At 40.4% G+C, this 16,496-nt stretch overlaps 1 protein-coding gene across 4 annotated transcripts in view; it reads right to left on the bottom strand.

Moving 5' to 3' along the window:
• The window catches only part of TAF1 (TATA-box binding protein associated factor 1), a 32,783-nt gene that overhangs the window by 11,976 nt on the left and 4,311 nt on the right, over positions 1-16,496 (bottom strand). For all 4 annotated transcript variants that reach the window (XM_040572885.1, XM_040572886.1, XM_040572883.1 and 1 more), the window contains exons 6-28: positions 15,512-15,730; positions 14,860-15,078; positions 14,475-14,676; positions 13,092-13,208; positions 12,683-12,850; positions 10,911-11,038; positions 10,662-10,769; positions 9,676-9,849; positions 9,399-9,572; positions 9,210-9,314; positions 7,843-8,043; positions 6,930-7,071; positions 6,284-6,414; positions 5,797-5,877; positions 5,242-5,391; positions 4,970-5,089; positions 4,619-4,794; positions 3,746-3,987; positions 2,643-2,850; positions 2,000-2,165; positions 1,619-1,830; positions 1,244-1,352; positions 955-1,053 (exon numbers count right to left, since the gene is read on the bottom strand). In XM_040572885.1, coding sequence (XP_040428819.1) covers positions 955-1,053; positions 1,244-1,352; positions 1,619-1,830; positions 2,000-2,165; positions 2,643-2,850; positions 3,746-3,987; positions 4,619-4,794; positions 4,970-5,089; positions 5,242-5,391; positions 5,797-5,877; positions 6,284-6,414; positions 6,930-7,071; positions 7,843-8,043; positions 9,210-9,314; positions 9,399-9,572; positions 9,676-9,849; positions 10,662-10,769; positions 10,911-11,038; positions 12,683-12,850; positions 13,092-13,208; positions 14,475-14,676; positions 14,860-15,078; positions 15,512-15,730 — 3,651 coding nt within the window. The remainder of the gene's footprint in view (positions 1-954; positions 1,054-1,243; positions 1,353-1,618; positions 1,831-1,999; positions 2,166-2,642; positions 2,851-3,745; positions 3,988-4,618; positions 4,795-4,969; positions 5,090-5,241; positions 5,392-5,796; positions 5,878-6,283; positions 6,415-6,929; positions 7,072-7,842; positions 8,044-9,209; positions 9,315-9,398; positions 9,573-9,675; positions 9,850-10,661; positions 10,770-10,910; positions 11,039-12,682; positions 12,851-13,091; positions 13,209-14,474; positions 14,677-14,859; positions 15,079-15,511; positions 15,731-16,496) is intronic.

Raw genomic sequence — 16,496 nt, 5'->3', positions numbered from 1 at the left:
TCTGAAGTAAGAAACAGAGAAGCACTCTTAACAGCTTTTGCCAGTGCCACACACACAAAAAGCAGTCCGTATTGCTACAAAGAGTGCTGTACTTTTTTTTCTAGTTTTGTTGAAAAAACACATCCCAGGTTTTGAATGTGTATCCATACGAACTATTCAACATTATTTTCTGATATGGACATTTGCATCTCAAAAAGATTCTGAGGTGAAATAAATTATAAAGTAACGCAAGAGAACTGGAATAAAGTTGTCCTCCAATAAACAGACAAAGATGTATTAGTTTCTTAGCAATTTGTTTTCATTGATTATGCTACCTTAATGTGAATTGCTCATACGTAAGCAAGCTTTATTCTTGTATTTTGAAAGAATTTGCTTGTCCTTATAAATGAAAACTTAATTCCCTTAATGTGAAACAAATGTAAGCTCATCTACTGACATTCAGAAATCAGTGTTTTTTCTGTAGGTGGAAGACTGCAACATAAGTTGCATTTATCAACAAGATTTACAGTGTTCCTGTTAAGCATACGTGGTAAATCAACACTGAGAACTATTTTCTGTCGACTGCAGGATAAATCAACATGCTCATAATAGCAGAGAGCAATCTGAAAAACGTACAAAGTTCTGAGGAAAAGCTATTTCCCAAATCTTCAAATGACGCAGAAAGATAAAGCAAATACATGATTCTTTCTGTGCTAAAACACCACAACCACTTTCACAAAGCTCAAAGGCCTTACCTAGTAAACAACTGAGACAACCTACACGATTCAGTTTTCCCAAACACCACTTGCAATAGAGTAACACAGAAAACTGGGAATAAAAACATCAGGGAATACTGGTTTAGACTCCCCATAGGAAGCACTCATCTGAGGAAAGGCTGACATAAGTTTGGTGTCATATAATCCATTTCAGCTGTGCTGCTTAAGGCAGATTTTTGGTCTCTTAGCTTAAACTCACATTAGGAAGATCCCTCATATCATTGATGATGCCCTCTAAGATGGATGACAGCGTCACCATGGGATCTGTTCGCCGTCGGTGGATGGATTTATGAGGACGCTAAAGAAATCAGAGACAGAACTGTTAGGGCAGCTCTAAACTGCAAAACATTAACATAAAGAAATCTTATGCAATTTAGTAGGTGTCTGTAGTTGCATGCTGAGGACACACAGGAGTAGTAAAGGAACTGACCAGATGGTACAAGCAGAAACAGATATGCTGCAATCAGCTCAGTAACACCTTCACTCACATTCAGATAGTCGCAGTGAACGGTTGTTCCTACTCGCCGCTTCTTCTTCGGAGGAAGCTGCTGTTTAGGAAACTTCAGAACCAGTGATTTCCTGCGAACCTCATCCGCGCTAGGTAAAAACAAAACAGCGTAAAACTTTCTCTAGTCCTGCTGTGAATCAAGCCCATGTGTCCCCCACTTAGTATTGGCCATGGTCCCATCTGCCATAACATCAAAGACAACCAAAATAACACCAAATCCATAACCAAAATCCCACCTGCTGCAACACCAAAAATACAATCAAAATACTGTGATTAATATACATGTGTATATTCTGCACTAAGCTCTAAATTGTTTTTTCTCACTACCTATCTGTACCTCTCTTTCTTCCCTTACCTCTCAATCAGTTGCTTTCCAAGGACAATTTTTGTTCCTTCTACTTTGATGAGTTCTTCATTATCATTGTGAATGACTGTTTTTTCCAGCTCTTCCTCCTGCTCTTCTGTCATTGCAACAGGATTAGAAGGTGGGGCATTTGTTTGGTAGTAAAGAGGGCAGAACTTATTAGTCCTCATATGGCCAATCGCACCACACGCTCCACATTTCAGCTACAAAGATACAGGAAAGATGACAGATCAGAATTCATTCACAGACTCCCAGTCAAGAGGCAGAGAGGATCATTAAAATCCCCTAGTGAGAATTTTTGTATATCACAGAGCAAAACACTTCTCCAATACCCAGGATCTGTTAGCATGCTTAACAAATGGATACGCTTACTTTTAGGTCTGGACGCTCTTTCATTTTCTTGGGCTTCTTTTCTGGAGGGCCCTTCAGTTTCTCTTTTTCTTGGTTCCGTTTTAACCGTCTTAATTGCTCCTGGATCCTACGCCGCTCCTTCCGCATTTCCTCACGGTGCTGTTCATCAAATAGAGCAAACTTTCGTCTGAGGAAAAACAAAAACCAAAAATAAACAGAAGTTTTTCAATTGAGTTGATGATTTACCAGGTGTTTTCCTTTCACCCGGTACTGAATTTTCCTGGGACTTGAATCTCTATCACAAAACTCTGGAGGAGCCACGGTATCTAAGGTTAAGTTCTTTAGCTTCCAACATGATTCAAGTTGTTCAGAACTTCAATAAAACACAGTTTTCTAGCATAAACATACTACAAATAACATTAAGGTTATAAAATAAGCTACTCCTTTCGTCTATTCAATCTTTAACCAAAACAGCATGGCTTTAGATGCCACAGAAATAGAATGCCTAGTGCCACTCTGCACAGCGTTTTGAATTTCATATCTCAAAAGTGCAAACTCCAAGGACTTCAGACACAGAAGAATGCGCTTCTAAATCAGACTTCCAGTATTTTAAAACTTAGACATAGAAAAGTGAGGCAAGGAGAAAAAATCTTAGAGGTCTTACATGAACTCTTCATCCTTTGTAGTCCGTATTCGGCAGTAGGCATCAATAACAGAGGGCTTTCGAACCGTCTCACACCTCACATATTCCTTCCCATCCTCATCTCTAAACGTGCGATAGATTTTGAGGCGGCGGCCAGTGGCAGAGGAATTAAGGCTGGTTACAGAGGCAGTGTCATCATCTTTGTGAGAGTTTGCTGAAGCTCCTGAAGCTGATGTTAAAAAAGAGTGTTTTATTTGCTTTTAATTTCTTCCATGCTTTAGAAACACAATTGATTAAAGATGGTAGACAGTTCTAGCTTAAAAACTTCCAAGATACAAATTCAAGAAAACCTAAGGCAAGCCTATGTGTTTCAATCTTCCACAAATCACAATTTCCAATCTGGGTTTTCAATGGCAAGAATAACATTGACCCAGGTTCAGCAGAGCTCCACTTTGCTCTCACACATGCAAGGAAGGAACAGACATTATGAGCACCCTCATACAGATAGCTCACGCACAGGTCACTTCTACCTGCCAGTTAGGGACATGTCACGTTGTCTCTCAGAATGCACTTACAATACACAAGTCTACAGCAGATCCAAGTCTGGCAGCTGCCCAACTACCTCATTTACCACCAACTAACAAATTACAAACTGCTACAGCACACAGTATTACAGACACTGCTATCAGCCTACGTACTGTGCCTATCTGTTTCACATATACAGCTGCGTATACACAAGATCCAATTAGAGTACCACAAACTGGTTGCAAGAACACTCTTCTACTTGTGAACCCCTCTTGGGAAAATTACTTCAAAAATAAGTGTTGCTGGGGGAGGAAACGAGGGGACACACACAACAGCAGCAAGCAGAAGTAAATACCTAAAGAAATACCAGAGTGAGCTTATACTTTAAAATAACCAAAGTATCAGGCAAGGACAACACTTCAAATATATATTCAGACAGTAACTGCTCAGGAGAAGGAAAAAGACCTAGATATGCATGTCTGTACATTCACACTGTGAGGAATCCACACCTTCCTCTGACAGGCAGGACCAGCACCCACTGCAGCCTGACAGTGTTCTACACCCTTTTCAGACATATTCTGGTTGTTGCAGTTACTTACACAGCCCCTTTTTGTCTCTCCTGTCCTTTTTGCCCCTCTCTTTGTCATTCCCACTGTCTTCTCCCAAAAGCATCCTCTGCAATTCCTTTCGTTCCTGCTCTTCTCTTTCCCGAGAGAGCTGAGAACTAGTTTTCTTGTTCTGTAACATATTCTCAATATTCTTTCCCATCTCTTCAAAGTCACTGTCTTCAGCTGAGCTGCTGTCTGTGTCTGTTGAGAGGATCTCAGTGGATTCCAGAACCCTGGAACAGGAGGCACCTTGAAAGTCAGTTACTCCAGAAAAATCAGTGACACAAAGTAAAAGTGACACAAAGGTTTCAAAGTTAATGTTGCAAATCACTAATAAGCATAATATATTCCCCTCTCAGTCCTCTTGTAATTTCCATGTCCAAATGATCAATTGTTCCAACCCAATCTCTTTATCAAGAGTACTATATTCTCTCTCCAATCTTAACTTGCCAGAGCAAGGAATAATGCATGAATTGTCTGGCAGTTCTAAGGAATAGGACATAAAATTGGTAATTGTTACTCAATAGAGCTATGGCAAAAAGAAAAGAAAAAAAAAAGAAGTAAGGAAGAAAGAAAGGAAATTGATTGGTGAACTGATCTGTGGAACATCTCACGCTAATTTATGTGGCAGGCTGTGCAACTCATTCTACCTTCCCAAAAGGTCTGTAACAGCAAAACACTACAGCTAACTCTTAAGTTAACAGTAACAACCAAAGCCCTCTTTCTCTGTATTTTGTGAACCCAACCAGATGAATCAACATCTATACGACTACATATCAGAGAGCCCCAGGCATTCATAGTTCTGGACTTTTAAGGTGGGGACAGGGTGGGGTTCAAGGCTGTAAACATCAGATAAGAACTTACTTATTTTGCAAATCAAAAATGCGCTGACACTCCTCTTTGTATCTCTCTTGATGTTCTGCTACAGAAAACCGAGATCCACGTGCAAATTTGCTCATAGGACCTTCCCCTGAACGAGCCTGCTCTGTAGACATTGTGCGTACCACATCAATCACTTCCCACCGGGACAGCTTCTTTATCTGTAAAGAGGAAGACACAACAGAAATGGCTTTAGAGGCATACATCTGAGGTAACTGACTGTGGATTTCAACTCCTTTCCACGTGAGTAGAAAAGTATATGTCCCTTCCACCATCTACTGCTGAATCCAGCAATGAAGAGAACTCTGTGTTTATTTACTACTGGGTCGTGCTCACCTCCTCTTCAGGCACTCCAAATTTACGCAGAAGCTGTTTAGCATTCTTCAGCGAAAGTCGACGCAGATCAGCATCTGTCCCCGTCACTGTCTTTTTCACTGGCTGGGGTTCCTTGTCATCCTGTTCAGAGAAAGGTACAGCCTATGAATGCCTTCACATAATAATCTTTCCTAAGATCATTTTCAGATATTTTCTCCTCCCAATACCCCATATTTATCTTGCACGACTTCCCACTTACTGCTTCTTGTCCAACCCAACCTTGGGAACAATACCTTCTGCTGCGTTGGTTTGTTTGGAATCTTCACATAAGAAAATCCTTCACCACAGCCAGTAGGATCTGCTACACCAGTCACTTCCAGAAGACACTTGCCCTTCATAGCAGCAATGAAGGCTCGTGTGGTGTTCCATGGGGCTGTGCGCACCTGCCAGCAAGAAGAGAAACATGCTCTCACAATCCTACTACCACCAAGCATAATTCCTAATTTTTTATTTTGGATTCCTCCAATCATACTGAGAAGTTTTCAATTGATGTAAGGAGAGTGAATTCCATGCCTTCATCCTTCAGCTGCCTTTATGGAGAACCAAAGTGCTAGATAACTCCTAACAGGCATTTAAGGCAAAAAGCCTACTCCTAAAAGGATATGGCAAGAAGGATGCCCAAGCGAAGGTGAACTCATGTAAATATGAGTTCCCAGGAAAGTTGCAAGACCATTTGATCTACCGAATCCTACATGAAATTTGTTCTTTATATTTAAAGACCTCATTTCTCTACTGCCATGCAGACTAATGTATGAGCACACATGCCGATTATATTGCTCTGACAGTACCTCATCATCAATCTTCATTTGGAAATCCTCTTCATTCTCTTCTTCTGGTGCAAAGAAGGATTTCTCCCCATAACCTGCATCCTACAGAAAAATGTTAGAAAAAAAAAAGAGAACCTGAAGTCTTAAAAAGGTTACTGGAGAAAGAAATTAATTATACTTCAAAAAACAAACCCATTTTTTTTCCCAATCCCATCACACATCGTTTACTTTCTGCTGTAGAGATAAAAACATAAGCCCATGCTCCCAACTTCTTTTTCCTACCTTTAAGCATAGCTAACACAACATCAAAATAATAGGCATAAAAACACAGCGGCTCTCTGAGAACTTTCTTTTTACGCAGCAGAAAATTTAGCAAGTTGCACAGTCAGATGGGGCCTAATTTGCCTACTGTATAGCAAAAATTAGCTTTAGGTAGGTGTTTCCTAGCAGCATCCTTCACAGAACTGCTTGTCAGTAACTTGCCTTATAGCCTACAAGGAATGTTTACCTTCAAGCGCTGCTCAGCTGCGATCATGCTGTAATAAGCACAGCACTGCTCTGGGGATACCATTGCTCTGATTTCCTCCTCTGTTGGCAGTCTGAAATCTGGCTTTAAAACCCACCAGTTTGAGTCCATCCCTGAAAAGATGCAGAGATCAAACAGAATAGTTTACTATAAGTGTTAAATGCCATCATAATCCTTACTGTATTTCAAGATTTGGTATCTCGTTGCAATGCTGGCAAAAGGAGCAAGTATGACAAATTTGTGACATTTAAACCACAAAAAGTGCTGGGTTTATTTGTTCTGCATCTGTCTAAATCAACACCCCCCTAACTCCGCAGCTGTTACCCCAAACTCTCATACATTCATGTTCATTCAACGCACACATCATTACCCAAGGGGTTATAAAAACTGTCCAAGCTGCAGTCATTTCTTACTATCAAGCACGCTTGTGCCAAAAGAAAGCGCACTTTTATAAACTGGAACAACAACAAAAAAAATCAGATTATATTTTAGATCTTCAAACAGGTATTTTCATAAATGGTTTATCATGACATGTTGCCCCCTCCTGCTTTGTTTGAAACTCCAAGATCAGCAAAGAATGGCTTGGCTGAGAAGCAATTAGCAACATCCACATGAAATCTTGAAATACCTGTGCGTTTGAAATCAGCACAAAGCTTTAGCCGCTTTCGGATACTACTCTCCGAGTGTGAGGGAAAGGCTTTCTTGATATCCTCCATGCGAATTCTCCGAGGACGGTCTCTACTTTTCCAAAAGAGGCGATAAATAAAAACCTACAAAACAAAACGTAAGTCTGAAGAAAGAAGACAATAAAGCTGCAAAGACAATGCTATTTCTACAGTGACTACTTCAGAATTCCTGCTTAAAACCCATTGTTTCCTATAAGTTTACCTAGTAAAGTTTTCCAAGCCACATATTTGTCTTGAAATTTTCCGTATTATCACAATAGGAATATTCATGCTTTGGCACAGAAACTTGAACTCTGAGAATGGCAGGGATTTTCCAGCTCTGCAAATACCTCCTGTGTTGTAATTTTTAATTAAATTAACTAAATGACCAGATTTTTTTTTCAGCATCTAAATTTGGGGATACTTATTTGGATGGTCACCGACGGTCTCAAAGCTTAACTGCCTGAAGATCCAGGAAATTAACAAAGGCTGACAAAGCAAGTTTAATTCTGTGCTGATAGTACTGCGATAATCTCTCATAATCGCCTCTTAGTAAAATCCATGTAATTGTCATTTTATACGGCATAACCACTTCAAAGTTTATTCTAATTTCTTCGGTTCCCTATACTTTGATATAATTTTATCAGCTTTTATCTTGGCTAATAAAAGGCCTCTACCACGTGTTTCACAGACACAAACAGAAGTATGCTATAAATTGTTAGTTAAAAGATAATGAAAATTCTCTGTATAGTTAACATCTCTCACCTCAGAAAAAAAGCAGCCATACCAGGCTGAGCTTCTGAAACAAAGGCTGTCCAAGTAAGGCCTATGCTATGGGCTTTCTTCAAAGACCCCCAAACTGTCCTTGTCACATACCTGCAGAAAATCTCTGATATGGGTGTTGGCTCGTTTAGAGTTTGGACCAGGTACTTCATAAAGTGGGCACTCCTGGCCAACTACAAAAATATCCACTAATTCTCGAACATAATAGCCTTGCCGTGTCCGGATAATCAGGAAATCTGTTTCAGGCATCTTATGTAGGTAGATAGGGGCCCGGAAAAGGTTGTTTTCAAATGCCTAACAAGAGAAACAAATCAAAGTTTGAAAGTCAGGTTTTGATCAAATTTTCTTTAATGCAGTCTATGAAAAAGATCTCAAAAACAAACACAATCGCTCTATTCATTTTAATGGTACACCATCGTTTATAACACAATATACAGAGATGTGCAGTCAGAACATTCCTTGCTTATTCAACAAATAACCAAAGATGAAGCAAGAAAGCATAATAAAACCTAGAACAAATGCAGAAAGAGCTTGAAGGGCTCTTTGCATTGACCTTTTAAAAAGGACAGAAAGAACACACATGCAGAAGAATGTTATAACCAAGGAATATATCCCAGGGCACACTCTCAACCAGGGAACAGGAGAAGGCAATACAATAGAAGCAAAACTGAAGAGTATGCTCAGAAACCAAGGTTGTAAGAACCTAACCAGAAAAGCAGAAAGCAGCAGATTTCTGCCTTTAAAGGTAAGAAAGCTTTAACAGGCACCAAGAAGGCACCAGACTGAGGCTTCAAGAAGTCCTGGTTTATCTGCAATGAAGTCCTCTTAGGCTTGAACAATTAACATTGTCAGTTCTGTGATGAATCTCTACCACCAACTTTCACATTATTCTTTTTTTCCTGTGGTACAGCGTGGACAGAATTATTCCTGCAGCAATAACAACTATTAACTTGATTAACACTGATTTATTTCCACATTTATCATGGATTTTGTAACCACACAGTCCTTACAACATTTTTATCTCCCCATCTCAACTGTATGCATTTCAACAACACAGAAAGGCCTGTAATAGCAGAATTCTCACCTGATTTGTATCCAACTGGCATCAAGTAGAAAATTAACAGTGCAGTTCTCAGAAAGAACACAAGGTTTTGCTTACACATCCTTGACCATGATAAACCCATGCTTTCTGTCCCCTCTAAGACTTACTTAACTGAGTTCCCTGACATTCAAACAGTTTTGGCCTTCTATGAAGACCTCTCTGACAACAGCATTTCTAATTCCATTATAGAGAAAAACAGGAAAGACTCATTTCTTGCAATTCCTATCATTCCTATAAAATTTTGAAAACCATACAACAGAAAGACATAAAAAATAGAAAAGAAGAACTGCATTATCATCAGTAAACAAGGAGACTTAAACAGGAAATTAAATTCAATTGGCATGCCTGTATTTCTCACCTGCAGTAGCTGGCCTGGATGCAGAGAACCCAGGAATGGAGAAGTGTGACAATAAACAGTCTCTCCATATTTACAGTCTGGAGCTCCCGGATCTTTGCCAGGTTTCTGCAACATGCAGCGAAAGTGCATTTAGCGCTCAGTAAGAAGCAGAAGAAAATCAGCGTCCAACAGCAAAACTTACATACTTACCCTTTTGTAGTAATTTTTAATCTTTGTTGCCATGCCAACCTGCATCATTAAAGGAGCGTTTTCCTCGCTGTATTCAGCGAGGATAAGATCTCCATCCTTGCCAGTTAGGTCCTGTGGTGTGCGCATGAAGAACATTTCACCCCCGCCAGAAGCCTGACGCTCCTGCTCTCTCATCTATGCCAGTGAAAACACAGCATTAGGAAAACAGCACGTTCACTAGATCTGCTGTGCAAACGGAGCCACAGCAGACATCACATACAAAGAGCAATAATCGTACCTTAGCTTTCTTTTTTATATGCTTCAGCAGAGGTTGCACAGCATGGGGTCCTGGCTGGGACAGGGCACCGAAAGAGTATTTCTTCAGGGGAGGCCGATGAAATTGTCGGAGCTTCATAGGACCCATATGGGTGGGAAAGAACGGCTGGCGAAGTTCCACTGCTGGGATAGAGTGCTGACACAGGAACAAAGTAGATATTAAGAATGACACGTATCATCGCAAAACCAAGATCACCTTCCAAGCCTGTTGACCCTTATAACAGAACCTAGCAATATTTGTAGGTCTGCTGGTAGTAATAGTAGTAATACTAGCGCACTCAAATTCACTTGAAATCACGTTACCCTTTGACAGAAAGTGCTTAGGCCCATATATTCAACCTTTTCTTTCAGGGCAGAGACTATTTTCCTTTTACTGTTTTAAAGGGTACTCAGCGAGAGGATTGCAAACCATTATCTGTATCAGTGGCAAAGAAGCGCATTTGGAATTACATCCATTTTTTCCATTACAGTAGAGCCTCCCTGAATACCATAATTAAGGAGGAAAATATCATGACCTCTTCACCAAAGGCTAGTGAGCAGTAGCTGAAATTCATCATTATCGGAATTATTTTTATAATATCCAGATTAAAAAACACACTAGAAGAAGCACAGCTTCACTTCTTGACTATCTGCATCACTTTTCTCCCTCTCACAAAGGCTTCAGAAAGAATACTGCAGAAAGAAACACTAAACAGAAGTATGGTAAGTATGACAAAGCAAGATATAGCATATATACCTCAGTTTGATGGGGGCAGTCCAGAAAAGTTTGAACTAACTCCTTTCTAAAAATTTTGATTAACATTAAAAAGTATCTCGCATGAACACTTAACTGACCCGCTGTAATCTAAAGCCTGTTTTTTCTACGAATCCTCAATCCCACTTTCAGCTAGAAACTTCCTTACCAAGACATTCCCTCTCTCACTCTGTATCCAGTAATACCGTGACTACCTGTATGATGTTGCCTCCAAAGGTTCCTCGAAGCCCCTGCTGTTTGGGGTAGTAAAACTCATCATTGGAGAGGTTCCAGGGATCCTTCACCTCTGGCTGAGACATGTTCTAATTCAATATTAAACAGAGAGAGAGAATCAAAAAAAAAAAAAAACAAACAAAAAAACACAAACAGAACAACTCCAAAACAAAAAAACACACTCCTTCCAGGTCATTCCCAACCTGCAAAATGCTAAAGCTTATGCTGACCTGCTGTGGTTCTTCCTTGATGACACCAGTTTTTCCCAACAGGATTCGACTCTTCTTTAGAGAAGATTCTTTCTTGTTCTCCTTGGATGGAGAGTTCAAAGTCATTTCTTCCTTTTCATCAGGAATTTCTAAAAAGACAAACAAACACACTGTAGGGCGCTCTTACTAGGGTTCTCTTTTCGGCACCACGACTTCATACTAAGCTGGAGCTTGGTCAAGGCCTGTCAGCCTTTTTGTTCAGTTTCTGGGGTGACTATCCTTCTCCTACACTCCTGCCCCTTTTCATCCCTAGCCCCTGTTTCTACACTGTAAGAAACTGTCCTCATTGAGAGGAGGAACCTGCAATACAGCTGCAGAGAAATTTTTGTCAAATGAATGTTGTTTCAGAGAAGATCCACAGTTCCACTGTTCCAACAGATTGGGTGGGGGTAAAGGGTGGCTCTGGGGACAGCTTGGGGTATCCACTGCTCAACATTATTTACTAATAATCTAATCAAATACAAGAAAAAGTTTGTTCTGCCAAACCTATTCTATAGAGCTGAGAGTCAAGGGCAAAGGAGTACCAGTATTGTTCCCCAAATACAAGTACTAATAAACCTTTTCTTTCCCATATATATACAAGTCGAAAGTGAATCTGAATCCAAAGATAATATAGACCTGAATCCATACAGGATTCCTGAAAAATTCTAGCAAAATAGTATGAATTTAAAAGCTCTCAGTTTGTGAAAATTGGATTCTCTAATAAGATTTTCACGTGAGAAGCAGGGGCTAGTGACACATGCTTGGTAAACACATCACCATCTTCATGCAGAGATCTCGTGTTACTCTATATGAAATTAGAACTCATCTTTGTCATCCATTTATATAAACATCTGCAACTTTGCTGTGTAATTCACACAGTGAAAAAAAATACCTTGAGGGGTGTTTTGTTGTTGTTTTTTTTTTCCTTAACCAAGCTCAAATTAAGAATGATTTTCAAGGTTGCTGGCTAATACCAAAACATTCCAATCAATACATACAGAAATTCTTGTTACTGTCCTGAATAAGGAAACGCAATCCAGACCATATAACAGTGTAGCAAGATAGGCCTATCCTCAGATTACGTAAGGCTCCTTAAAGATTCCAACACACAGAGATCTAAGAAAAAGTGATGGTTTGGAGAGTTGAAATCAGACAAAAATCTCTCTCCCCAACTTGTAGCAATGTAAGCATGGAATACATTCGAATCAAACTCCAGGAGTACTGAGTAAGTTTGTAGTAGTAGTGAAAACGCTGACAGGTATTACGCAAAATCCCCAGCTCCTCTGTGCCATTACTGTAGCCTGAAATACGATTAAGCAATCTGTTTCTTCAGGCTTTCATTACAACCCATACAGAGAATGGCACGGACTAGTTTGTGGTTTACTTCTCTCCCCTCCGTCTTCAAACCAACATGTCTGCAAGTAAAATTATGACAGTCACTTCTAAAACACACCGTGAGTCAGATTATTTATGTTAAAATTAAGTTTGAGGGCATCAATTTTTATTCTTCTGCTACTGCTTTTAACTTTGGAGTTGAGAGTGTTTACCACACCATTAGAGTTATCAGTGTTGCCGCCTTCCACTTAGGCCTAGGATCACTTGCAAATTAATTTTCGAAAGTCGGGACAAACAGAGGCCATAAGCATCGACCAACACCATTTATTTCCATTACACTGTGACTATAAATCCTTGCTTCTGTTTCCACTTGCATTTTCCCATTTGAGTCAAATTTCTGGATGCCATAGACATACCTAGAATTATGTTTTCATCGTTTGGATCAAGCGTCAAGACAGGGGGATCCAAGTAGGTTTCCATTGCCTGATCATCCCAGATGATATTATCTTCCCAACGGCCATATACTAACTCTTCATTATCAATTGGGAAAATAGAGTACCAGGGCTTGTCTTCATCCAGGGAAACTGCAACAATCATAAGTCACAGTTTTAGACACTACAATATTTAGAGATTTTGCTTCACTGAAACACAGAATCTCTAAGAATGAAATAGCAGGGCCTCTACCAAGTTTTAGAGCAAACATGCAACCCGTTTTATCTACAGCTTGTTACCAAAAAAGTACCCCACTATTACATGAAACACAGCTCTACAGAGAAGTATGTTACATGCACCTATTCATAGGGTGAAGATGAACATCTTCATTACCTTGCTGCTCAGGGGCCTGCTTCTCTTTGCCCTTTGCTATACCTAGAACTCCTGCTACGCTTGGTTTCTGTGCTAGTGGAATAGGTGGATTGAGCAAAGAGCCACTGCGGTTCAACCCTAGAGAAGAGGAAAACGAAAGTAACATTAGCTTGAATCAGAGTGTTAGAGGGGTGTCGCATCGCCTTAAATCAGAACTTAAGAGTTGCATGGAGAATGATTTCCCCTCTGAAACAGCATGGGCCTATGCATATCACAAAGAATATCATGTATCATTAGTATGGGTAAGACTAACAACCTACAAAAAGAAGTTCACCCACAGCTTACTGCTGGACTCTGCAGACTCTTCAAAGTTATGTTCGGCTTGCTCTGCACATGCTGCATAACAATGCATAAAAGTGCATTTCTATGTGGTCCCTATAAAAGAGAGAGGCCTTGTGCTGACAGCTACCGCTAACAGAACACTTGGTCCGGCCTTCCTGTCTGATCTCAAACTGTCTTGGAAAAAAAGATGGCCAGGCAGACCTTAAAGAATTGTTCTGCGGAGTCTGCTTGCCCCCATCCTCCTCCCAGGGCAGACCAACTCACATATGTACACATCATGTATGTCACTTAAGTTTATGCTTATGGAAGGCATAAGATACCAGATATGAATGGACTACCCGTGTTTAGCATGTACTGGAGCTTTTGATGGGAGCCACACAGTGAGCTCAGCCCTGGACAGGTCAGGCACAACTGTGCTAAAATGAAAACTGTAATAAAAAGCTATCTCCAGTACTCCTCCCCAGCTCCTCAGTGTTTTGTACCAATAACCAAACAGTAAAGGATTGATGTTAGCATGCATTAAAGATATGTGTGACGTAAACCGATGTTCCCATTAGTCTTTCCTTGTAGAAGCAGGATAAGATACAAGAAACAAACAAAACCCATTCATTCTACACGAGCAATTTAAATTTGAAAAGCATCTGTATCTGAGAGAAGCCTGAGGGTTGTAAGAACTGAGACTTCCTACCTAGAAAAAAAACAAATACCATTATTAGTTCATGAAAAATTTAAAAAGACCTTTACACAAATCTTCGGATTAAGAAAAGAAAAAGAGAAAATTCCACTGGCCTATGAAGAGCAAACATCCTAAGCATAGCATTGCTTGATACTAATTTAGGTGAATCTAGCATCTTGTATTCCAAATGGAGAGAAGAAAGCCAGAGTTGGTATCTTCTTTAACAGAAGGGACCTATGCTGTTTTTGGAAAAAAAGAGAGAGACCCAGAATTTTGAGCAGAGCTGTGCTTTTGTCAAGAATGTTTCCTGATAGAATTATATTCTGTACTCGAGAGGAAAGCATGCAACGAGACAGCTCAATTACAATTCATATCAGATCGTTTACCTTGTTGGGCATTGTACGCAGTGGCATTTCTAGTCATGCTTGATGGCAGCCAGCCTGCCAGACTTGCCCGCTGTGTTTTAGTTCCTTTGTGTTTGACATCTTCTCCATTCCAGATAACATCATCCTCCCACTGGAGCTGTGTCACCATAAGGAAGTGCTCATCAGCTAACAGATCATCCTTCTCATCCATCAACTCTCCATCCTGCAAGAAAAGAATACTTGAAGACCTGCATTGCCTTTATACTTTCAAGCTCAAGGAGAAAAAATAGAAGTCTCATATTGTATGCTGCACAGCCATCCACCAGCCCATCACCAAGCTCTGACCGCACAGCAGTCCTCAGAGCCACACACATCTCCCCTCCTTCCCTCACAGTTCCCTTCTTACCCTCTCATCTGCCTGTCCTTTAACCTCCTGCTCCGTCTTCTCTTTCAGCTTGAAACCATAATCAAATCCACTGCCATCCTCAGGGATTCCCAGCATGTCATACCAGAGCTGTGCGGGGCCATAGCGCCATTCTGCCACTTTAGGCTTCGTATCTGTCACTTTGTCTGTATCACCAGTTGACTGGGAAAATTTTGATTCCACAGGTGCCATCATGGTGATCTGAAGCACAGCAAAGGAGAGAGCAGTTACACTGATGGTCTATCCAAGTATCAGTTACAGGTTTATCCTTCCAAGTTTCCCAGCTCATTCTCAGTAGAGAAAAGTATTTCTAAGAAGCGCTTTTCCATACTTACTAGCTGCCTTAAGAACGTTCTGCAATTAGACTTCCAAGAACACAGATTTCTTCTCGATACAAAGAGGATAAGCTCTCCTATTGATCCTTTACCATGGACGCGGCCTTCTCAGTAAGAAGCAATCACCTGAAGTCACTGACTAGTATCTGGAGAGGAGCTTCTGCATAGCTGGAATACAAGCCAACCCTGTCCTCCACTTTTATTTCGGAGGAAAAGCTCTTTACACTAGAAGTTGCTGTCCAATCCACTACTACCCCCAGTGCTAGCTGGCGACCCTCCCTAAGTCTCAGATATCCCACCTCATCATCTGAAAGGCACTGCTCAGGAGGGGGAGGAGCAGCAAACTCATATTCCCAGGGAGATTTTCCTTCCATTCCACTCTCAACTACAACTTCACCCTCCTGTATCTGCACTTCTTGTGCCAACTCCCGATGCTTCTTCTTGCGCTTCCTTCGGGCGCTACGCCAAACCGATGGAACATTCTTTCCAGGGCCAAAGAGACGGAGGAAACGCAGCACCTAGAATAGGAAAAAAACACAAGGGGGTCAGAAGAAAAAAAACCAACGCAACAGTGTGGAATGTTTGTCTTTCTTTCCCCCACCTGAAAAAGCAATAATGAAGGAAAGCACTCAAATTCAGAAGCCTGGCCTGTTCTACAATTCCAGCTCCTACTGCAATCAACAATCTCATTGTCATACTTGAAAATAAGTTTCTGATCCATCTCTTTGACATTAAGAATAATTACTTTTGAAAATGAAGGTAATTTCAGACACAAAGGAACTTAACACAGTGAAGAAAGATTGCCTTTACATATTGGACGTGTGGTAAGGTACCACCTGGAAATCACAATTTTCATCTTGAACAATCACAACCTTCAGAAAGACATATGGAGATTGAAGAAGACATGATAAAACGATGAGCAAAACAGATAAAGCTAGCAGGCGGTTACATAAAGCAGAGATTTCTTAAGCAACCGGGTACAAACAGATATGCCAGAAAAAATGCATTTATTTTTATTTCCACCACAATGCAGCTTCCCTGTATGCATACGGGAACCTCCATAAACCGCACTAATGATAATGAAAAACTCTTTTTTTTCCTTTTATGATTATGACTGCTGGGTTTTAAGCACCATTAATTTTTTCTTCAGAGCACTCTTGTAAAGAGGGAAAGCATTGTTACCAAATCAACTGACAGATTTAGGAAACGTGAATTAGAACCAAAGATTTGTAAAAACACATCCTATTAATTATGTTTCTATGACCGCTCTGTCCATCTCTGCCC

This window comes from Cygnus olor, chromosome 13, assembly GCF_009769625.2.
Source record: "Cygnus olor isolate bCygOlo1 chromosome 13, bCygOlo1.pri.v2, whole genome shotgun sequence".
Taxonomy (NCBI): domain Eukaryota; kingdom Metazoa; phylum Chordata; class Aves; order Anseriformes; family Anatidae; genus Cygnus; species Cygnus olor.
Note: the sequence above shows the minus strand (reverse complement) of the source record. Positions and strands in the feature narration are given on the sequence as shown.